Here is a 23,446-nt window from a genome sequence, read left to right on the forward strand (position 1 = left end):
CTCCCTGGAATGAACAGTAATGTGGTATCTCTTATTCCAAAGGTTCAGGGTGCTGATTGCATTAAAGATTACAGGCCAATTGTTGTTGCTAATTTCAAGTTTAAGATTGTTTCCAAGATACTAAAGGATAGGCTTGCACTTGTGGCTGCTAGAATCATTTCTCCTAATCAATATGGATTTGTGCAGGGTAGACAGATTCAGGATTGCATTGGTATTGCTTCTGAAGCTATTAACATGCTTTCTAAAAAGGTTAGAGGAGGTAATGTGGCTTACAAAGTTGATATTCATAAAGCTTTTGACACTCTGAGTTGGAAGTTCTTATTATTAGTTTTAAAACGCTTTGGTTTTCACCCCTCATTTGTCGGTTGGATTAGTACAATTCTCCGTTCAGCTATGCTTTCTATCAGAATAAGTGGTAGTTTGGTGAGTTTTTTTCCTTGCAGTCGAGGGGTAAGACAAGGTGATCCATTGTCTCCTTTACTTTTTTGTCTTGCAGAGGAAGTTCTTAGTAGAGGTCTCTCTAAGCTTGTGAACGATAAGAAGATTTTAAATATGGTCAGTCCGCAAGGTTATCTCACTCCCTCTCATATTTTGTATGTTGATGACATATTTATTTTTTATAGGGGGGATATTAAGTCTCTTAGAAATTTGAGTTTTTTTCTTAAAACATATGGTGATTTTTCTGGTCAATATATTAATAACTCTAAAAGTAGTTTCTTCACCATGGATAATTCTCCAAGATTTGTCACCAAAATTCAAAATATTCTTTCCTGTAGTCATGGTTGTTTGCCTTTCAATTATTTAGGAGTGCCTATCTTTGTTGGTGCTCCAAAGTGTCGGTTTCTTCAACCTTTGGCTGATAAAGTTAAATTGAAGCTAGCATCTTGGAAAGGTAAATCTCTTAGCATGATGGGTCGAATTCAGCTGGTCAATACGGTGATTACTAGATTTCTAGCTTATAGTTTTAATATGTATAAGTGGCCTGTTTCACTTATTAAGCAAGTTGAGCAGTGGTGTCGGAATTTTATTTGGACTGGTGATATTCTAAAAAAAGGTATTGCTACCGTTAATTGGGGGAAAATTTGTTCACCTCTTAAGGATGGAGGTTTGAATATTATTAATCTTCATCATGAAAATAATGCATATCTTCTTAAGCTTGCTTGGAACTTTGCTTATAGCGACAAACCTTGGTCTTTACTCTTGAAAGCCAGGGTTCTTAAATCAAAATTTGAATTTAGAATGGTTTATAGATCTTCCTCTCTCTGGCTTGGAATTAAGCAATTTTATTCTACCATACTTGACTATACTTCTTGGACTGGGTTCTTTTATTAATTTCTGGAATGATAAATGGTGCTCTACTACTTCTTTAGCAAATATTGCAGGGTTATCTGGTGGTGTTAGCATTCCGGATACAATCTCTCAATTTTGGACAGGTTGTGATTGGAATATTCCCTTATCTTTACAGCAGATGCCTCATTTTTTTAATCATATCATGGTTAGAGAGGAACAGGATATTCCTAATTGGATTCTAAATGAGTCTGGTCGTTTCACTCTTAAATCGGCTAAGACTTTTTTCTTGGAACCAGGAGTTCCAAGTGGTTGGGGTAAATTCATTTGGTCTTCATCCTATTCCGCCTTCCAAAACTCTAGTACTCTGGAAAAATTTTCATGGACGACTTCCTACAGATCAACATATTCAGAATAAGGGTTTGCATATATGTTCTATGTGTTCGCTTTGTGAAAAGCAAGAGGAATCTATTCAACATCTATTTTTTGAATGTTCTAACGCATTGCATATTTGGAGTTGGGTTCGACAAATTTTTCTTACTTCTAATTTCTCTAATAAGGATGATCTACTTTCTTTTATTAAGAGTGATGGTAGTCCTTTGGTTAAATTGATTAAGCTTGCGGTGATAACCTTTTCTAAATGGATGATATGGCGTATGAGGAATTATGCTAGATTTCAGGATAAGATTGGGGTTTCTAAGGCTATTTCGATAATTAAAGATTTAACTTGTCTAGTGAGAAATTCGTCTAAAGCTTCAATGAAGAATGATATGTTGGACTTCAACGTGATTAAGTTTTTGGGTATTAAGACTCGTAGTGGTAAAATTCTTCGTCCTCTTCCTATTAGATGGGAATTTCCTTCACCAGGCTGGGTCAAAATTAATACTGATGGGGCTGCTAGGGGGTATCCCGGTCTTGCTACTTGTGGAGGTATTTTTCGTGGGAGTATGGGAGAATTTATTGGTGCTTTTTCAGCGTTTCTTGAAGTTCAAACTGCTTTGGTTGCTTAGTTTTATGGAGTTATACATGCTATGGAGGAAGCTCAAAAAATGGGACTTACTAATGTCTGGCTTGAATGTGATTCTGCCTTGGTTTGTGCTGCGTTTACTGCTAGGACTATTGTTCTGTGGATGCTTCAGAATCGATGAAATACTTGTCTTAATTTTTGTAGGACAATCAGGTTTAGGGTAACTCATATTTTTCGTGAAGGGAATACGTGTGAACGAGAACTTGATGCATTGATGACATGGTGGAGATGGCTTTTATAGAGCGAGTATGGGAGTGAGAGACCGTGATAGGTAGGTGGAAGGCGTTGTTTTGAAACTTTAAATTGTGATTTGTGAGCATACACACAGTTGTAAGCTAGAAAAGAATATTGAGGTTTTGCATCAACGTTCTACTGATGTATTAAGCATAATGCATTTTAATGATTGAATGCCACACCAATGTGCCATCAAAATCAATTGATTTTGTCAATAATATTGCTTTTTGCTGAGACCATTGTAATTAAACAGTGCGATATTTTTTCCCATGAAGATATATTGGGTGAAAAAAAGAGTGTTTGATCAAACAGATCAAGCAATAGAAACACACGCAAATGAAACATGCAATAGGTTCTGATAGGTTGTGGAAGTTACACTCCTAAAACTCTACATCTGTACATAATGACATTATTTCGGTTGCAAGTCACATAAGAAGTAAGCTATATTCTGTACATAGTGGGCAAGGATGATGAAGATTAAGGGTATACATATATGATATATCAAAGTTATGCAATTGTTTCATTGATACAAAGGTGTTCTCCAGATTTTAGAGAAACTTTATCTCTGTCTAATTGAATGAGCTTTTGACAGAGAATCACATAGAGGTCTTGCTCTGATTGTGGTTTGCTACCAACGAAGAAATTGGAGAATACTGTTATTATCAATAATTATGATAAAAGTTTCCTGAACGATTTATTAATATTCGAATATTTTGTTTTCTAGCTTGGAGATGTATCCAGATAAACAATGACCTAAAATGTTGCCTCCACGATTTTGTAAGGGAAATAGTGATTACATTACATGTACTACAGATATGATGAATTTTACTTTGGGAAACTTTTCATTTCAAGTTAATTAATTCAATTTCTTTTAGGAGAAAAAGCCTCCTATTGTCCATCGTTTTGTCTTTCTCAAAATTATGTATGAGAACAATTGCTTGTCTAGTGGGTAAGAAACCTTCCTTTCAAGTAAAAAAACAACTATTACAGATCATTTTAATAGTTTCCTCTTTCATAGAAGTATGAATACACTGTTTTTGACATGCTTTTCCTAGTTTACTACCAGAAGGCCCTTTTACATTGGCCAATGAGGAATCATCTTCAGCGAGTGTGAACAGACTTGGGAGAGTGCAGAGTGCTATTCAGCTAAGTCCAACATAATAAATGGACTTGAAGCAACATGTTTATGAACAAGAAGCTTCAACAGCTAAACTCTTTGGTACTCCTTTACATGGATCTCCGAATGTATTAATTGATAACCCAATTCTACAACTGCTTGATCCAATGCAGCCCTGTTAACAGATGCTCCTTAGAGTAAGTATAATCCGAATGAAAAAGTAAAATGAAATTAACTACACAAAAGACATATATGAACTTTTTATTTAAAAAGAAAGCAAGAAAACACCTTCTGCACAATGGATAGAGCCTTATTGCTGCTGCAGCGTCCATGTTTGAAGTTCCCACAAGTCCCCTGAGGTGTTCCAAAACTAGCAAATTTAACGGAAGAGATCACCTGATTAGGATAAGGGCACTCCAGTAACATTACAGGCCCTACTTTTCTTCCTGATTCTGCATCTGAATTCCATAAGTCTACAGGTGGAGGGTGAGATTCAGATACATGTGAACACATGCTTCCCATCTGTTTTGTAGCAAAAGTGATTTGCTTAGGGTTGCCTCCACTTTCCTCAAACAAAACAAGTGTGTTGCTTTTAGGTCGTAACCATGATCGTGGTACATGGTATCTGCATGATTAGTTACTAAATAAGTGTCTAGCATGATTTCTAGTTACTTTCAAGTTTCAACTTCTTTCATGCAGAATATCTAGCACTTACAATGTCTGTGATGGCTTTCCACAGTTCTGGAGACATTTGGATGCTTGATAGGACCCTCTATAATTGCACGAATCAGTACAGCCACTACTTGGAGAGGCATACGTAGGCCAGTATCGCCCAATGCTCTGTCCATTCACCCAAGCCTCACCTTTTCCCATCCCCGTGAAGTCAATTGCAACTGGATTGCCACCAGAGGGAGCAAGGAAATTTGTCTAATAGGATGTGTTAATACATTTTAGCTAGCAGAAAAGTCATTTGTCCTATAGTAGCATTCCCTTAATTTTCTATGAAGTGTGTGATTATGAAAATATCATAGACAAAAGTAAACACGAAATTGGACAATCCATAAACAAAGGGAAACAAATTGCAGCAAAGAGACTTTGTATGCTGTTATAAGGATAATTTTAAATCAATAGATTATATATTCTGATAAAGATTACCTTGTACCAAATCAACGGTTGGTGTACAGGTAGTGTAGATTGTGAATTCCACTGTCTAGAACTGCCACCAGATGGACCTAAATCTTCATCTTTAAGGCCAATCTGAATTCACAAAATTATGGACAGTCTATTCTATATATAGGTTTAATCAAAACCTCAAAATGAGAGAAAAAAAAAACTGGTTTTACTTAGGCTGAGAACATGAGACTAACCTGATATGTCCACTTCTGGGAGGACAGATCAAGAGAGCTGCCATTTTTCAAACCTTTCAATATCACAGGGCCAGTGATCCCTGCACCCCATGTGTCAAAAAAAGCTCCATAGTTCTGATGCGCATAAGGTGTGCATTAGTTAATGTGGCAATGAGAACTGTTTTGGTGATAAAGTGAAATTATATGGGAACGGATTAACAGGACATTATATTACAAGAAGAAAAGACGAACCTGAAGTCCCACAGTTAAACTTAGAAGATCAATTGTGTTCTTCCCAGCCAGTAGTGTGATGGGGATGTCTACTTTGACGTTAGCTTTCTCATGGTTGCCCATTCCACTCCCTGAAAAGTTCTCCATATTGTCACAGATGAGTAATATTATTGATAGATAATGAAATATTCCATTTAAATAAAGAACTGAACATTTTAGAAAGGAACAGTCTTCAACAATTTTACTTTATTATCAATCTTGAATTTATTTTGCCACATCCTTGAAATGTTGCTCGTACATAAGTTTTTATATAATAAATTTTACAAGAGAGAGAAATAGGTGTTGGATAACATGGGTGATAAGACGAGGAGAGATAAAAACAAAAGATGAAAATTTAAAGGTTGCTATACAATTGGTTCTATGTATCATTAATGCAATTTTTGCTTGCATAAAATCATCAGAATGTTAATAGTTTCTCTTCTAGCTATACATTTTAATGAGCATGAGTTTGTAAAATATTTCAAAGTATTCCTTATAAAGCTGGTGAGTACTAAGTTTTATGCGTAGTTTGAGTGATCACATCTACTTAGTATACCTGCAAGTTTCCCATTTATGAAAGCATGAAGAGCATGACCAAGGGATTTAATGTGAAGGACAGTATGAGCACCAGTATCAAGATCAATTCTGCAGAAAAAAACCATGAAAAGCGTTACTGCGGGACAGAAAATTGCAATTAATTTCTCAACCTAAAAGGTATATTATATACCTTGTGGAGTACCACAAGTAGTCACTTCTATCAGCTGTTGTATTTATTTGCTCCAGTAACCCAAATTTTGAGAATGAATCAGCCTTTGAAATACCGATAGGTTCACTAATCCAACTCCATCCTCCTGAGTCAGAATCATCCAACGAGCCAACCTCTTCTTTTAAAGATTCACTTGTAAAGCTTGAAATCATAGATGCAGAATTAATCTGTAATCATAAATGACTATTGGTTATGCAACTTCATGTACTAGAAAATGAAAGAAAAGGTCTAAACTATAGTTAGATTAATCACATGCATTCTGAAAGTAACTTCGTTCAATTGAACAACTACTTTGATCCCAAAACTGATAAGGCAAACCTTTGCAGTATTAAGCACTACATTCTTGCAGTCAGGTAAGATGCTGACAGACCATGCGGGCAGGTGATATGGATTTCCATTGAAGGTCACTTTTGCATCAGATGTGGCTATGTTGGCAAGGAAAGCGGAACATACAGCTCCTGTCTTGTAAACTGCAACCTGGATTTGAATAGTAATGTTAAGAGATGTAACTAAACTATCCATTTGAGATAATTGATTCTAAATGTTAAGGAGTTTGACATTCATGATCCTTTTTCCAACATTTAAGATTATGGATGGTTCACTAAAGGGCACACATTATTTGTAGAGAAGAGACTCAATCTTCATAATGCATGCAAATCAAGTATTAATTAGCCCACAAAGAAAGACACCTTCAGTGATCAGACAGCATTATTTTTCCACAATCAATAAAAAGCAACACGAAATTGGGAAGGAGGCAGGAACTAGAGAAAACAATAACATTGAGAAAATCAGGTGGACCCCTAAATTTTTCAATGCATTTTTCGAGACAGCAACTTAAAATTTTGGCAGAAAATGAGACATTTAGGCCACTAAGATAATCCAGAAATTGTGGCCTAATTTTGAAAGGAGTACTTATTACCTCTATATTTGGTCCAAGAGATGTAATTGTTGGATCAGTAGCTGTGAGAGCTTCTTCACAAAGTTTTATGGCCTTATGCAAGTCTTTAAGGTGGCCCCACTTAGGCTGTCTAAGAATTCCTGAATCATGCAGTTCAGATATAGAATGTAAATTTGATGTCATGTTACAAGTTTGTTTATTTTTCTTGTGGACTGCACATGGAAGCAAGTTTGACTAGTTCATATAATCCTACAGAGTAGACAATGAATATGAAGTATAAAGGTAGAAAAATTCCATACCATACTCATCAATTGGTGCATCATAGTCATAACTACTAGCAACGAAAGGCCCACCAGAAGCCCGGCCAAAGTTCGTCCCTCCATGGTACTGTTTTGGAAGCAACCAAAAAAGTTGTGGCATCAGCTCATTTCCTAAATATCTAGAATAGCTTAAAGTTAAAAAAGCCTTAAACATCATGTAAGGTTTCATTACCATATAGTAATTGTTAAAAGTTCCACCTCTTTGGAAAAAGCGTGCTACAGCAAATGCAAGATCTTCCACAGGTCTGTGAGGTACAGCATCCCCAAATGCAAGAAACCTACAGTTTTGTGGATTTCGATAGGTTACAAGAAAAATAAAATTAGAGTTGAATGTGAATGGAGGTACTCTATCAGTAGATCATATTTTGAGTATTACTTTTAAATAACTAATGACTTGACAGAAAAGGAGACTAACCATCCAGTATAACCCTCTGTCCATATTTTTGGTTTTGCATTAGAATTTGGTTGGAATTGGTCACAGTAAAATCCATTGCACGTGTTAATCTGGGAGTAGTTAACAAAATGTGAAATTAATAATGATTTAGGATAGTAGACAGCAACATAGTAAGATTGCTCAATTCAGGAATCAAGAAAACAAACAACAGTGTAAAACAACTAAATAACACTAGAAGACAGCTAAAACATAAACTGTTCAGGATAATTGTAGATGGCTAAAGGAGAAAACTTACAATTGGATTAGGAGCATCTAGCTGTTGGCACATTACCCAAGGAACCCCTGTATCAAGAGATGTTGCCATTGATGCTGCCCATTTGATGTAGGATTTAGCAGCTGGACCATAATGATCATCAATGTTCCCATACTCATTTTCTATCTGTTCATAGTATTTTCACATTTAAAAGTAGACGGTACGCTATTAAAAGTTCAGGACTGTCTGTATATCATGACATATCGATAAGAAAAATTGAATGTATTTAGTAAAATTTAAGAAAAACCTGAGACAAAATAATAGGTCCTCCCTGTGACATATAGAGGTTCTCTTGCTTCATCATATCCACAATCTTAGCGGTGAACCGCTTCATTTCTTCCTGAACACAATTCAATTTCACATGATAGCAGGAAGCAGATTTAGCAAGATGAGACAAGGAGAAAGGAAAGGAATAATTACCTCAAATGGTTTGTTATCAGTTCGGAACTGAATTCCCGGAATAAAATGTAGCCAAAGAGGGAAACCACTGCTCAGAAAAGTTAAAGGCCATGATCAGATATTAACTTCTTTGTGAAAAAATACATATAAAGATCATATTTTACCCGTAGTTCCATTCAGCACATGCGTATGGACCAATCCGTAGATGCACATATAGGCCTGCTGCTGCTACTGTCTTCACAAATTTAACCAAATCTGCCCTACCTTCAAAATTATACTGCCAAGCCAAAGCGCACACTCCATTGATTTAATCACAAATTTAAGCATCTTATTGACATTAAGAAATACCCTCTCCATTTCATGTTTTCAAGATCTAACTACATTGTTCTTATTGACTCAGAAAAATATGTGAAGCAGTGATCATTTACTTTCCTAAGCTGCATGCACTTATTTTTGGTTGAGTTTAGACCCTCTGAATGTGCTTGATTGCTGAGAAAGTTTGAAAATGAACACACACACACTGCAATGCAAGTAACAGTGAACAAGAGACACAATACAAAAATGGTAGTAATAGTAACATCAACAGAACTAAAAAGAAGAGGACCTGGCCTCGAACTGGTTCGTGTAAGTTCCAGAAAACATAAGTCTCAATCACATCAAGTCCTCCATCTTTGGACTTTTGAATGATGTCTGGCCACATCTGCAACAACAAACACCACCCCTTTTAATTCAAAACTTCAAAAACAAAGGAAAAAATAGTGTACATGTAACAACATTACACACAGACACAGAAAGAGGGTAATGAAGAGAACCTCTGGAGTGCTACGAGGGTAATGGATAGAACCAGAGACCAAAACTCGGCGCTTGCCATTAATGACCAATGCTCTATGGTCGTACGTGACATTTGTGGAAAACGAAGTAGGGGCATAAATGCAGAAGAACCAAAGCAAAAGGAACAGAGTCTGTGATGCTCTCATTGCCTTTTGGAATTGTTAGTGCAAAACGAACAAACAAAAACAACAAGGAAATGAGACCTTGTTTGTGTTTTGCTCTTGTTCTTGAAGCAAAACGAAGTGCTAAAACGGGCTTAAGGACCAACACAGATTCTACTCATTCCATTGTTATTTATAACACATTTTTCCAGAAAGAGTAGTGATACTCAAACTCAATAATTTATTTTTTTTATAAACACCTTATATATCGTTTTCTACCATTTATTTCCTCATGTCATGGATCACTTCTTTTTTATTCTCTCTCTTCAAATGTAAATGGATACTCTTCAAGCATTATCCTTCAGTAAATTTTCTGTCTTTTAAAAGTTCCCTTTTGTTAATGCTCTTATTATACTTTCTTACACTAATCATTTTCAGAACTGTTTATAACTAATTAATGGATTTTTCAAGTATTAGAAGCTTGATTAACTATTCACATGTAACAAATTTTAATTATCCAACTACTTTTATGATTCTTTGATAAAACAAATTTTCTGAACTCGTCTCAAGAGAGTCAATTTTCTTAAAGGGTAGAAATGATTGAAAAAGTGTTGCAGATAATGTGGAAAGAAAGGAATAAAATTTAAAAGAGGGTAGCTTATGAAGACAGACAGAAAAAACAAGTTTGTGAAGCATCAATGATTGGTTAGTTAGGTTCATCAATCAGTTTGTTGTGTCTTTTTGGCCCACCGTGTTGCTGTTTGGCCTCTTGTTTGAAAGATACTTTATTATCTTTGGATATAAAAAAGTTGTAAGTTGAAATTGATAAACATGGAAAGATAAAGAGTACTTACTGTAACCATTGAGAAGGGTACGGCACGCATACAAATTATTTAAAGCTCTTTTTTTTTTCTATCAGCAAGATTATTTAAAGCTTGTAAGTTAGTTAATAATGTCACGATCTTCTGCTGCTTTTGTTTTAGCATGGTTTATTATTTTATTTTATTTTACTGAAGGGTCGAAAGGCTAAAAAAATAAATAAAAATTAAAATAATATAATATAATAAATAATAAAATAAGATAACATTGTATTAAGGTCCAATAAATAGGTCTAAAACAATAAAATATATTTAATAATTACAAGATGTTAAAAATAAAAGTCCAATAACAAACATTATAAATAGGTGATTTGTTTAAGTAAAGTGATTTTAATCTGATAATTAAACAAATTGATTCTGACTTAATCATCGGAGTACTTTGCAGATACATACATCTAACCGAAAGTGAATATGGATCTAAAAGCCGAGAGTTGATCCAAATCCAACAGTCGAGTGATAGTCCAAATCCAACAGTCGAGTGATAGTCCAAATCAAGTAGTTGAGAGCAATCCCAAGCCCACATAGCAGAATCCAAGTCAATTGATCAAATAACCGAAAATTCAAGTCATCCATAAGAAACCAAGACGCCGAGAGGAGAAGAAGAAGTTAATTACTTCTAAACCAGCCATCTAATAACACTTTGGATTAAACTCTTTTTTTTTTGTATAATAAACTTTATATTTTTAAATATTATTTTATCAAGATGTGTGTTAAATTAATTAATATTTTTTTACTAAAATGGGTATCTTTTATTTTCAATTGTAAATCAAAACTACCACAAACCAAGTAGTTCGTAAGTTTGTTTTATTGGTAAAGGTTAATAAAAACATTTAACTTCCAAACCCTTTTATTATATAACAAAATAAATAGCAAAAGAGTAAAGCAATTTAATTGCCAATTCAACTATTTATAGTCTTTACAATATGGATTAAAAGAGAAAAAATCTATTAAAAAAATGCGTTGGTCTAAATAGAAAAAAATACGCTGTTTATATTCACAATGAAGGCTATAAAAAATATAACATAGATCGAAAACAATTGTTTTCATAATGGGTACTATTAAAAATAATAGGTTAAATTGATTTTTTGGTTTTTTTTTATCTTATTCGGAGGTTTCAGTTTGATCATTTCTCTTTTTAAAAAAATCATTTATCTTCTTAATCATATGTGTCATTTTCTGACCGATTCTTGACATGAAATTTGTCACATTACATGAACCTACATAACAACTATGAAACTCAATCGTTGTTCAAACAAAAATTACCATAAATGAAGTGAATTTTACGAGGAAATCGAGTTATGAACAATCGAAATAAAGCATACAATTGATTTTGGCAATTTCTTTCTCCACTTCCTACAACTTCGTACTTTTGATGAAAAATCATATTAGTCATGAGTCTAATGGAAAAAGTTTTAGGTCTTGAATTAGTATATGATTCCTAAAAATAATATATTTTTTGTCATAAACTTAGTGTACTAATATCTTAAAATTGCACCTTGACCAAAAACACAAATAAAGTTTGAACAGGAAAAAATGGTAATTTTTTAAATAAACAATTTTGTTCACATGAAGAATCAAAATGAATTTTTAAAAGAAAAATGACTAAATTAAAACTTATAAGTAAAATAAATAACCAAAAATATCTTTTAATAATAAAAACAATAGTTATTGTCAATCATTGTTATTAGAGAATTGGTTAATATAAAAATCAAAATATTTTTTATTGAAATTAATATGTAAGTGGATAAGAAACCATAAAAAATTATATATTTTAACGTATTCCAATAAAATGTTTTTCTTAAATTTTTAACTAGTACCCTTAAAACATGAGTTATAAATTGCCAAAACTAATAAGCTATTTAGGAAAAAAAAATGATGATAACACTTAAACATTATTTTCACAATCAAGTTCTATCAATAAAATAATTTTAATTATATATTATTCAGAAATCTGTATATTACACTGAAGTTCACTTACCCAATACAAATAAGTTTAGCTTTATACCTGCAGAAAATTCACAGCAACCTTAGAATATATACAAGAGACAGTGGAAAACTCCACAAATCATAAAGAGAATGAATTAATTCAATACTATCAAATGCTTTATTCATTGAAGTTTCCATTTCTGTATTTATTACTTAAAACTCGCAATTAGCCTAACAAATTGAAGGAGTTAACCCGTAAATTCCAGACACAGTTTCCATGAAATTTTTTCTTCAAAGTACGTACGTAAACTTACAAAACATTGAAACAACCTCTATTGAAATGTGCATAACATTGAAGTAGCCGAACACAGAAGAATACAGCAATCTCAGATATATATACTGATAATTCACCACTATAGTACTCACTCAAGCCTTTCAATCATAGCACACTTGAATATTAACTGAGTAGTATGTAACGGCTGGGTGTTTGAAAATTCATCATGATGACAATGTAAGCACAAGAAGTACTCCAAGAACATGGAACACCCACTTTCCTTGTAAGTTGATTTTCACAGTGCCGGAGTTGTTGTTTGTGGAATTAATCTCAGATGATTCTGAGGAATCTGGAGACACTGGCTTCTCCTTATCCGCTTTAGGAGCCTTTGCAGAAGGTTCTGGTGCCAAAGATGGTCCCTTTGCTGGTGCCTTCGCCACTGCAAAGAAGTCCATAGGAAGAAGCACCTTCCCCACCTTGTAAATAGCGAGATGTTTATCTGTGTATACAATGCCAGTGATGGTGGTGTTAACCTCACCCGTTGAGATGTTCACACTCCCTCCGTAACTTATCACATTCAGTTCCACTTTTCCAGGTTTAGCCCCTGCAAGGGTTCTCACTGGGTTGGTTAGAGTATCAAAGTTGGAGCTTGACACGTAGTCAGAAAGAACATGGAACTGTAAGAGCTCCAGCTTTTGGCCGTCAGAAAGAGAGTTGAGGAAGCCTGCTTTGAGTTCAGAGAAGGAACTGTCATCAGGTGCAAGAATGGTGATGCCACCTGATTTAGTAGTGAGGAGCTGTGCATTGAGTTGGTTGATCAATTGGGTGGTTTTCATGAGGCGGATAAGGATGTTGAATGACTTGGCCTGCCTCAGGATTCCAACAATGTCAACAGCTGCAGTGTCAGGGGTGGAATCACTTGGTGACTGTGGCAATGAGGGAACCAAAGGTTGTTTAGGAGCCTCAGTTGGTGGGGTAGGGGTAGGTTGTGGTGGTTTGAGAGGGGCAGAAGTTGGAGATAATTGGGCTAAAGTGGTGGTGTAGTACAAGAATGAAAGTAGCAGTGCTAGTGAGAAGGACAAACCAAATTGCTTTTTCACCATTTTGGTCTTGTTAGATGATAATGGTGTAGAAGATATTGGAAAGGAATGCAAATGGTAGGATTTGTGTATGCAATGTGCACTTGATGCATTGATGGTATGGTGGAGGAGATGGTTTTTATATAGCATGTCTGAGAGTGGGAGACAATGAAAGGTAGGTGAGAGGTTTTGTTTGAAAATCTTGAAATGTGATTTGTGATCATACAATGAGTTAATAGCTGGCAAAGGAGATTGATGTGTTGCATCAGTGAAGATGTATGGATGTAAGTTACAAACTAAACTGTTAAAGGGTTACTTCATCAGATGCTTAACCTGCTGCATTTTTGGTTTTTCTTTTCTTAGTAATGAGATGGGAAGGTTAACAATGTGTATAAACTGTTCTTGCTAAGAACATTCTTGATCAGGTATTTAAGCTATATGAATAGGGCAGCAACAACTCTGTGAGAAGACATTTTAATCTCACCGGTGCATATTTTTCTTATGAAATTTATCATAATAGTACAACTTTGAAAAAATTTCTAAAATAATGTTAGTTGTGGCTAGAAAATGAGAATTAATTTTGTAAATGTTATTTAAGCACGTAATAAATATAATTTACATGTTCTTTAATGTATTACGTAACTCATTGATTTAGGTATTTACTTAAGTCAGTTTATAATTCTTTCTAAAAAAACATTTTTTTACGCAAACATGTAATAAAGATACATGGTTTCATGATAATGATAAAGCAAATGACATGATAAAATGATCAAATATCATTTGTATATATAGAATAAAATTTCATTAATAATGAGTACAAGTAAAGTTTGTAAAATAATAACAATTAGACATTTTATGACAACTAAATATATGATCTAACTTACAATGTATAATCAATCTTATATTATAATATCAATTTTATGAAGTTAAAATAAATTTTCCTATTATTTAAAGTTTATTATTTTTTAAGATAATATTAGAGTTATTTAAAGTTTATCATATTTAAATTTATTAAGCTCGGTTGCTCATTACTCTAAAAAAAATGTTAGAAACATCACATCAAGATATAAAAAATTATAATAAATAGGTAAACACAAACCTAAATAAAAGTTCAATATACAAATGTCTAATCGTTATGAAAGTACACAAGGAGCATGGAATTATAAAATATTTCCCTTTAATTAAAAATAGCACATTAACTTTTATGGATTTGCTCATCAAGTTAACAAGTATATAGAACGAGAAAGTAAAGGTACATTCACCATTAATCATTAAAATACTTTATAAATTTAACTAAGAACCAAAATAGTAAATATACTTGACTTTCTCACTTCATAAACATTCCTTCAGAGTAGTCAACTCCAATTTTCATACAAAGAAAAGACAGTATTACAAAATTGATTGCGCCTTAAACAACTATCCATTCATGAAAGGCAGTGAATAATACAAGATCCCAAACACTCCTAAATAATGATAGCCTCTAATTGCAACTAGTAATTCAATTGAAAATGTATCTCCTCCCAATTCAGGCACTCATGAGCAGTGTTGTCAAGATCGCGAGTTAACTCGCCGATCTTCCGAGTTTACGATCTTTCCAGGCAAAATCGCGTCAGATCGGAGATGGGATCGGACCATCTCTGGATCGGAGCGATCCAGCGATCCAAGGGCTGGATCGGACGATTCATGGGCCCCAGCGATCCATGACGCGGCCCAAATAGAAAACCCTAAATTAATAAAACCCTAATTTTAAAAACTGAAACCCTAATCTGAAACGAAACCCTAATTTTTCTTAACTTGTGCCGCTGATTGTGCTTGTCGCCGCAGCTCTTCTCGTTGACGCCGCCTTCGCGCACCACCGCGTACCACCGCGCACACTCTTGCTCGTCGCCGTCGCCTTCGCGAACCATCGCAAACGTTGCATTGCGCCGCCGCCGCCGCCTTCGCGCACCACCGCGAACGCTCCGCTTTCGTGCTCTCTCTGCTTCGCGATCGCTCCGCTTTCGTGCTCTCTCTGCTTCGCGATCGCTCCGCCTTCGTGCTCTCTCCGCTTCGCGATCGCTCCGCCACTGCCTTTCTCTCTGCCACTGCCTTTCGTTAATTTTTGGTGATCATTTATAATGGCTAGTGGAAGAACTGATTCAGCTTGGAAGCACTGTGTGTCTGTTGATGGAAAAACAAGGAACCTAAGGTGTAAATACTGTGATAAAGTACTCACAGGAGGGGTTTACAGATTAAAACATCATTTAGCCGGGACTTCAAAGGATGTGGGGGCATGTGTATCAGTGCCTGAAGATGTTAAAAAATCAATGATGGATACTGTTGTTAATCTGCAGCAAAATTTTTTGAAGAAGTCAATCTCTAGAGAAGAGAGTTCAGTGGGACAGACAGAAAGTGGTATAAAAAGATCAATTGAAGAAGAGATTGGGAACTCATCAAATATTTTCAAGAGAAAAGGATCTCAAAGTACTATTAATGCCATTTTCAAGAAGAATGATAGAGAAGATGCATGTCAAGAGATTGCTCGGTTTTTCTACAATAATGTTATCCCTTTTAATGTAGCAAAGAGTGAAGAATTTAAGAGGATGGTTGAGTTAATTGGTAGACATGGTCCCGGATTAAAGCCACCATCCTATTATGAAATAAGAGTGAAATACTTGAAGCAAGAGGTTGAGAAGACAAATCTGATTGTAGAAGAACATAAACTTTTCTGGAAAAAATATGGATGTACAATAATGACAGATGGCTGGACCGATAGGAAGAGGAGGACTATACTGAATTTTTTGGTAAATAGTCCAAGGGGAACGGTCTTTTTGAAGTCTATTGATGCATCTGATATATGCAAGACAGCTGACAAAATCTTCAAAATGGTGGATGATATTGTTGAAGAGGTTGGGGAAGAAGATGTCATCCAAATTGTAACGGACAATGCAGCAAATTATAAAGCAGTTGGGGAGTTGTTAATGCAAAAGAGGAAAAAGTTGTATTGGACTCCTTGTGCAGCCCATTGCATTGATCTAATGTTGGAAGATTTTGAAAAGAAAATCCCACTCCATCACGACACAATCGCCAATGGGAAGAAGATTACAACCTACATCTACTCCAGAACTGGTTTTATCTCCTTGTTGCACAAATATAGTGAAGGAAAAGATTTGATAAGACCAACCAATACTCGCTTTGCCACCTCTTATCTGACTTTAGGATGCTTGAATGATAATAGAGGATCACTTATTAAGATGTTCACATCCTCAGAGTGGCAATCTAGTCAATTTGCAAAAACTAGAGATGGAGGGTTGGTGGAAAATCTGATAATGGACAAGGGATTTTGGAAAAGCATTTTAAATTGCTTGAGGGGTGCTCTTCCCCTGATTAAAGTGCTACGCATGGTTGATTCAGATGAGAAACCAGCCATGGGATTTATTTATGAAGAGATGGATAGGGCAAAGGAGAAGATACAAAATCTCTTCAATGGAGTTAGTAAAAGGTAATTTACCTATATTTGATTTCTAAATTAGATATACAAACTTGTTTTGGAGATTTATTTATTTGTTTTTATCTTATTTAGCTACACTCCCCTTTGGGAAATCATTGATCGGAGATGGGACAACCAATTGCATAGGCCGTTGCATGCTGCGGGCTATTATCTTAATCCCATGTTACACTATCATCCTGACTTTAAAGTTGATTATGAGGTGAAACGTGGAATGTATGAATGTTTGGAGAGGTTGGTGAGAGACCTTGATGTGATGAGTAAAATTGATTTTCAATTAGAGAGTTTCAAGAGCAAGTCTGGATTGTATGGTACTCCCTTAGCTCAACTTGGACTCAAGACCAAAACTCCATCACAATGGTGGGAATCATATGGTGATGAACATCCAGAACTACAAAGATTTGCAATTAGAGTATTGAGTTTGACTTGTAGTTCATCTGGCTGTGAGCGTAATTGGAGTGCTTTTGAAAGGGTAAGAATTTAGTTCATCTGGCTGTGATTTCATAATTATTTTTTAGATGATCATATGATGTGTTAACTACTTTTATAATTATTTAGGTTCACACTAAGAAAAGAAATCGTTTACACCAAATGACTATGAACGATGTGGTGTTTGTGATGACTAATTCAAGATTGACGAAGAAGAAAGATGTTAGAAAGACAAAAGAATATACGGTTGATGATCTTTCTTCTGATGATGAATGGACTGTGGAGGAAAATGAAACATTACATGGTTTAGATGAAGAAATATTACTTGAAGTTGGAGCTAGTAGAGGAGCAACAATTGAGGTTCCTCCAATTGATGATGATAATGATTTGGAAGTTCCTCCAATTGATGCTAATGAAAATGAAGATTTTTTGGAGGATGAAGATGATTATCCTATGATGAATGCGAATGATTTTGTTGGATAGTTTATTTGTATTAAAACATTATCTTGAATCTACTTACTTTTAATTATGTTATGTATTTGAACCGTTTTATGAATTATGAATCTATGTTAAATTATGTTATGTATTGCAACCATTTCATGAATTATGAATGTATTTTTAATTATCTTATGTATAGTAACTCGAATAGTAACTCTTCCGAGTCGAGTTACGATCCCCGAGTTACGAGTTTTTTTTCCCTCTCCGATCCACCTCCGAGTTACGAGTTTGACAACACTGCTCATGAGGTGAACTCGTTTGAGGAACACTTGTTGGCTGGCCAATAATCTCCACTGGAAAATAACTGTAACTGCATAACATAAAAACTGGACACTATGGATGCAATAAAGATAAGATGCAACAATTGTTAGAACCTATAGGGCCGTAGACATCACAATGCAATGGCTGATCACCTCCTTGTCTATGATCGTTTCTTTTGTTTCTTTTGTTTCTTATATTGTTCATATAGCTGCAGCGATAGTGCAGTCCTGTCCAGCTCCTTTCTCAACCTTTCATTCTCCTTGATGTCATGATGAACCATAAAATGGGAAATAAGTTTCCTCTGCAACTCATTGTCATCAAATGAACTCATTACAGTAGTAGAACCAATGGAAGGTGATGTAGCAGGGCCATTTGTTCGTTTCCGCTTGTTATTTAATTTTATACTGCCACTTTGCTGTGTGAAACATAATTCCTGGTCCAGAGACATTTCCTTATAAGCTAGCTGAGGAGAGGTCTTGGATAAAAGGACCTGGTTATGTGCAGTACTCATACTTGAAATGCCCGAGGCCAGCGTTGATATAGCTGGATGATAATGGCTGGACAAAAGATTGAGTTCCCAAAGTACTGAGGCAAGGGCACCACTTAAATTGGGGTCTGTGGAATATGGTAGATATTTCTGCACACCAAAGTGGGAGAGACAGTCCATAAAAACACAAGAAAATGGTCCACAACAGAATATCTTGTCATCAAATTCACACGTTTTGCATTTTTTCCATAGACTGACTTCGACATTAATATTCACACATATAAAGGAATAGCTTCAGGAAGATGCAGGCTACTACTTACGAAGCATTCTCCACCTTTCCCATTTCCCTTTTAGTTTATACTAGGCTGTTGTTTTTTCATTATCATTTATCTCTATACAAAAGGTCTTATGCTTGGTATGTAAGGATTTTGCACTAATGCATAACTTTGTTGTATTATCACATTATTAGCCGATGCACAATCCACAAAAGAAATGATAGAGCACTTTACAATAATAGATCTTTTTAGTGTCACCTCTAGCCTCTTGTTTTGGCACACCCAGTTTAATTTCTTTTATTGTGACTGCTTGTAATAAATAAAGCAAAGAATCTGCACTTAATGCAAACAAATAATACACGAAAGATGCTTACAGGAATTGTGCCAGAAACAGAGCCCCCTCCAATGTCATTTTCCAACAAATTTCTGCACTTAACATTCTTCTGAAGGAGATTCTTTACGGTGACCAAGGCTGAAATGGGGGATTCAAAGGAAAACTAAATTTAAGTATGTCTCTCTTTTCATTTTAATTTCTATTTCCTGTGTTTTATTACAGAAGGTAGTGTTGCATACAAAATGGAAGGTTGATATAAGAATGCTAAAACATACCAGCCATGGAATCTGCTGATCCAACACACAGTGATATTGTTGCTAATCTTTTTATAAATGCAGCAGTCTTTTGCATGTCATGTTGCTTATCATCGCACAACATTATCTTCAAAGCTTCTGCTAAAACCTCTCCTTGATCTCTGTTTCATAAACAAAACACAAATTAACTGGAACAAGTTAAAAAAAATAAAAACAAACTGAGAAATTTGCTAATAAGGTGCATTTCCCTGTACAACATTAAAGTTGAAACAAGGAAAAATTAAAAAAAACAAAAATTTAATAGTACTTTATGTTTCCATGCTTCCATTTAATGCCATATATATACATGTGTATGTATGTGCACGCTATGGAACAAAATCAATTTTCGGACAACAGAACTAACTGATTCTAAAAGCACAAGATGTTAGGTGAAGGCCCGGTAATCATTTTTATCCCCATTTCTCTAATATATTCACCCATGACAAGGCCCCGGAGCTTTAGGTGTCAACATGTTTTTGGTTACAATATGTTTTTTCATGTGTCCATATATGCAAGCAAACTCTACATTGGGACAAATTAAATATTTAATTAGAAAAGTGAGAGCAGAAAAGTCTGAATTCCTACTTATTCTAAAACCTTAAGAGACCCACAGGATGTATTGCATCTCTAACAATACAATTTGTTCTTATAGTCACTAAATTTATATGCATACCTATGCATGTAAACTAGCATCTAAGACAACATACAAAAACAAGTACATCAATATCCACAAAAATTACCTATCCTGCAAGTCTGGTAGATTTTCAGCAACAGAAAATACTGGTCATAAGGAAAAACAAATTGAAAAGAAAAAGTAAATTGTATTTTAATACAAACCTTCCAGGATTGTATTCAAGTACAAGATTGTAAAGGTGGATAAAGAAATCCTGTAAATCAACATTTAAGGCATCAAGATTGTTCCGCATCACTTTAAAAGCAACTATGCAACATTGGAGACGTTCCGATACGGTCAAACATTTAGAACACTTGTCAGAAGTGTTGCCTGAGTAGCTACTTCCAGAAGCAAGTGCTTTCAGATGGTTCATTAAATCACCCATGAAATCAAGGTCAATAAGATGTGAAAATTTTGCCAGTCCTTTCAGACATGGAGCAAGCAAAGGGAGAGGTTCCACAGCAGTAGATAATGCCCCGGCATTTGCTTCAGGCCTGAGCAAGAATTATCATCCATCATGACAGAAAGTGATTAATTCTCATTCAAAAGCTACTTAGTATTCAAAACAAATAAAAAACTTAAGCAAGAAATATTAATAAAGAAAAATATAATCAATCAATAAATAAATAAAATATCTAATTCAATGGAGAACAGGGTTTATAAAATAAACCATAGAAAACTAATATTTCCTATGCATATATAGTAATACTTGTTATATAAAAACACACCTGACACGTATGGACTGCATTGTATGCTTCAAAATGCGAAAGTATGTCTCAAAGACAACTGAGAGTGTTGCAGTTTGCATCTGTCTCCTCTCCATAACATCTGGGGCAAAGGATGCAGCCTTGTAATCGGCTTCAACCTACAGAAGGCATAACTATAATATCATCTGAACAAAAAACCATAAGTGACTTTTATGGGGAAAAGTAATAACCTCCTCTCTTGTTTTGGAAATCGATTCTTGCCTACTTCTCTTTCTATCATTTTCCACCAACTGATTTGATGCCTCCATGTTTTTCCTTTTCTTACTATTCTTGTTTTTTAATTTCTGATCCTCTTCTTTCTTTTCATACTTCAAGAGATCCTCATTAAATGAAAGAGACAAGAAAACCTGGAAAGCCATTGCAACGAAGATACATTACTAAATAACTCTGTTAAACATTCCACGCAAATAAAATAAAATAAGTTTCACTAAAACAGGAACAGAACAAAACACAAGTTGTTGGTGCCTTTTTAAAAGAACTGTTTTAAATTAGAACATGTCTAAAATATTTATCATAAGTATTCAAGTTCTCTGCAGGAAAAGACTTAAAAAAAAACTACTTTAAACAAGCAGGCCCTTGATGATGTCACCACACAAAGTAAAGTAGAAATTTATTGGAAAAAGAAACAGAAAATTGACAAAATCTAGACTTCAAGAAAAAGATACAAATATCAGAGGAGCAGGGTTGTACATCAACAGAATCTGGGTGAAATTGGCAATTATGAGCTTTAACATGATCAGCAATCAATCGAACAGCCTCCAGGGTAACTTCACCCCCATGTTTCCCTTCATTTGTAAAGAGTGATTTAATTGTTGAACAACAAAGCTTCCTGTAAAATGAAAAAGGAAATTTCAAACAGATACATAGTAGTAACTGGTAAGTATCATGAAATAAAAATAAATAAATCACTATCCATATGCAAGAAGAAAGTAACTCATAACTTACAAGGTATTGTCTTACTAAAAGATTCAAGGGTCAATGTGACATGTGCACATTAAAGAGGGGCAAAACAGACCTTGGATAGGTCATCTGCAGGGAGACACATGGCTGCTGATCCAACAAAATGAGGGAAGGAGAAAAAGTGCAAGGCCCAAAATAACTAATTCTAAGCTGAAGGATTTCAAATGGTCTCAACACTATTATATAAAATTTGGTTATACATAGCGGAATTCTGATCTCTCTCTGGGACAATTCTATTCTCATATAGTATTTTCTATCTCTGTACTGCTACTATGAGGTAGCCTTCCTCATTGTAATTCATATCCATCTTAAGTAATAATATTCATTAGTACTGTTATAATATTCATTAGTACTGTTATATTGGTAATGTTAGTCAATGTTAAAAATATAAGCCATGTAAACAAAACTTTGTCTTTCCACCACTTAATAAACTGAAATTAGAATCATGCCTGACTTTCAGAACCCAGCTTCCACAGAAAAGTGAATGATGCCACAACTTACAATTATAAAATGAAATATTACTAATGAAACTTGGCAACAAGTTTCTGAGGCAAAGTTCATTACGACTACACACCTGAAGCATGTATTATTTTTAAACAATAGTCGTTTAAATGGAAAAAGACGATGATGTTACAAATTGCTAAGCCCTCAAAATCCAACTTCAAGAATATCGATATTCACATTCTACAATTCTTTTTTTACGAGGTATGCTTTCCAAAACATGGTAAAATATTTTGTATACTCTCCACTCCAACACTAGCTAAATGACAAGAAAACAATAGGCATACATTATTCCCCTCATAAATGATTTAAAGGAACATCCATAAAGAAAAGTTTTTTTTCTGTACATTTATAAATTCGAATGGCTAGTATATTATAAAAACTTTTATGCATACACTATAACTATACAAGGCAGTCAAGCACTTTTAGTTTTAATCCCATAAGAACCCCATTACCATAAACATTTTTCTTATGTCTCCAATGACAGCATACATACCCACAAAAATTCCGGAGAAAGCTTATTATAATGAAAAATGGTGAACAGAAAATATACACCAGAACCTTATAGCGTCATTAGTAGAGCTTATGTTTCTGACAGTAGCATCCAACAAACTTTCCCGGTAGTTGAAATGGGGATTAGCATCAAGCAAAGAACAAATACAACGAACCGCTACATGCTGAAATAGAGGCTTATTCTCTAAGGCCATCAATCTTTGCAAGTACACCTAACAACATGACAAAAGTAAAAAATAACACATCTTAGTCCCACAAATATTGAAAAAGTTAGTATTTTATAAGAATTTCAAATAACACATCTTACCTGATTGCTTTCAGCAGAAAGAATGGAATTTTTATCTGCTTGGAGAAACCTTCCAACTAAATCACAATCTCGAAGCACATGATCAATGATGGCATTAGATTTGCTCTCCAGACATGATGATATGATGCTTTCAATAGGCATTGATAGGGCATATTACACTCACCAAAATTGGGTGCAAATGGATGACACAGTGGCAAAGAA

General features: G+C 34.7%; 4 protein-coding genes across 5 annotated transcripts; 1 reads left to right on the forward strand and 3 right to left on the reverse strand.

Annotated features, from left to right (window-relative positions):
- Positions 1 to 3,518: 3,518 nt before the first annotated feature.
- LOC137809702 (beta-galactosidase 8) lies at positions 3,519 to 9,859 on the reverse strand. Of its 2 annotated transcripts, XM_068610886.2 has the most exons (19): positions 9,184 to 9,859; positions 8,976 to 9,071; positions 8,536 to 8,648; positions 8,393 to 8,459; positions 8,220 to 8,312; positions 7,955 to 8,098; positions 7,681 to 7,769; positions 7,438 to 7,543; positions 7,245 to 7,332; positions 6,967 to 7,085; positions 6,366 to 6,524; positions 6,009 to 6,214; positions 5,838 to 5,926; positions 5,264 to 5,373; positions 5,033 to 5,146; positions 4,821 to 4,922; positions 4,381 to 4,592; positions 3,954 to 4,290; positions 3,519 to 3,840 (listed from the first exon to the last, which is right to left on the reverse strand). In XM_068610886.2, the coding sequence occupies exons 1-19, from the start codon at positions 9,346 to 9,348 to the stop codon at positions 3,733 to 3,735; spliced, it is 2,517 nt and encodes an 838-aa protein (XP_068466987.2). In that variant the 5' UTR covers positions 9,349 to 9,859; the 3' UTR covers positions 3,519 to 3,732. The 2 variants fall into 2 exon arrangements, 1 of the variants encoding a protein (XP_068466987.2); XR_011080823.2 differs by lacking the exons at positions 3,519 to 3,840; positions 3,954 to 4,290 and having other exon boundaries at positions 4,546 to 4,592; positions 4,821 to 4,947; positions 9,184 to 9,602.
- A 2,558-nt stretch (positions 9,860 to 12,417) lies between these two features.
- LOC137832492 (fasciclin-like arabinogalactan protein 6) lies at positions 12,418 to 19,368 on the reverse strand. Its single transcript, XM_090297316.1, has 2 exons — positions 19,272 to 19,368; positions 12,418 to 13,699 (listed from the first exon to the last, which is right to left on the reverse strand). Exon 2 carries the CDS (start codon positions 13,608 to 13,610, stop codon positions 12,606 to 12,608), a length of 1,005 nt encoding a protein of 334 aa, XP_090153442.1. The 5' UTR covers positions 13,611 to 13,699; positions 19,272 to 19,368; the 3' UTR covers positions 12,418 to 12,605.
- On the reverse strand, positions 14,767 to 23,387 carry LOC137817553 (nucleolar complex-associated protein 3). The gene is made up of 9 exons (XM_090297313.1): positions 23,246 to 23,387; positions 22,987 to 23,150; positions 21,655 to 21,793; positions 21,135 to 21,311; positions 20,926 to 21,062; positions 20,362 to 20,691; positions 19,507 to 19,646; positions 19,272 to 19,369; positions 14,767 to 18,772 (listed from the first exon to the last, which is right to left on the reverse strand). Exons 1-9 carry the CDS (start codon positions 23,384 to 23,386, stop codon positions 18,296 to 18,298), a joined length of 1,803 nt encoding a protein of 600 aa, XP_090153439.1. The 5' UTR covers position 23,387; the 3' UTR covers positions 14,767 to 18,295.
- On the forward strand, positions 15,578 to 18,200 carry LOC150023020 (uncharacterized). The gene has a single exon (XM_090297314.1). It carries the CDS (start codon positions 15,578 to 15,580, stop codon positions 16,943 to 16,945), a length of 1,368 nt encoding a protein of 455 aa, XP_090153440.1. The 3' UTR covers positions 16,946 to 18,200.
- Positions 23,388 to 23,446: the final 59 nt, after the last annotated feature.

The sequence above is a fragment of the Phaseolus vulgaris genome, chromosome 11 (genome assembly GCF_051622355.1).
Source record: "Phaseolus vulgaris cultivar YP4 chromosome 11, ASM5162235v1, whole genome shotgun sequence".
NCBI classification, from domain to species: domain Eukaryota; kingdom Viridiplantae; phylum Streptophyta; class Magnoliopsida; order Fabales; family Fabaceae; genus Phaseolus; species Phaseolus vulgaris.

What these genes read in the sequence shown, in the direction of transcription:
- LOC137832492 (XM_090297316.1), bottom strand. Translation starts at nt 13,610, where the DNA reads ATGCTATATAAAAACCATCTCCTCCACCATACCATCAATGCATCAAGT.
- LOC150023020 (XM_090297314.1), top strand. Translation starts at nt 15,578, where the DNA reads ATGGCTAGTGGAAGAACTGATTCAGCTTGGAAGCACTGTGTGTCTGTT.
- LOC137809702 (XM_068610886.2), bottom strand. Translation starts at nt 9,348, where the DNA reads ATGAGAGCATCACAGACTCTGTTCCTTTTGCTTTGGTTCTTCTGCATT. An exon ending in GACCTATTATTTTGTCTCAG is followed by an intron (nt 8,099 to 8,219) that starts GTTTTTCTTAAA and finishes TACTATGAACAG; the next exon opens with ATAGAAAATGAGTATGGGAA. An exon ending in ACAGAGGGTTATACTGGATG is followed by an intron (nt 7,544 to 7,680) that starts GTTAGTCTCCTT and finishes ACAAAACTGTAG; the next exon opens with GTTTCTTGCATTTGGGGATG.
- LOC137817553 (XM_090297313.1), bottom strand. Translation starts at nt 23,386, where the DNA reads ATGCCTATTGAAAGCATCATATCATCATGTCTGGAGAGCAAATCTAAT. An exon ending in TTTCCAAAACAAGAGAGGAG is followed by an intron (nt 21,063 to 21,134) that starts GTTATTACTTTT and finishes TGCCTTCTGTAG; the next exon opens with GTTGAAGCCGATTACAAGGC. An exon ending in CTGTTTCTGGCACAATTCCT is followed by an intron (nt 18,773 to 19,271) that starts GTAAGCATCTTT and finishes TTTGGTGTGCAG; the next exon opens with AAATATCTACCATATTCCAC.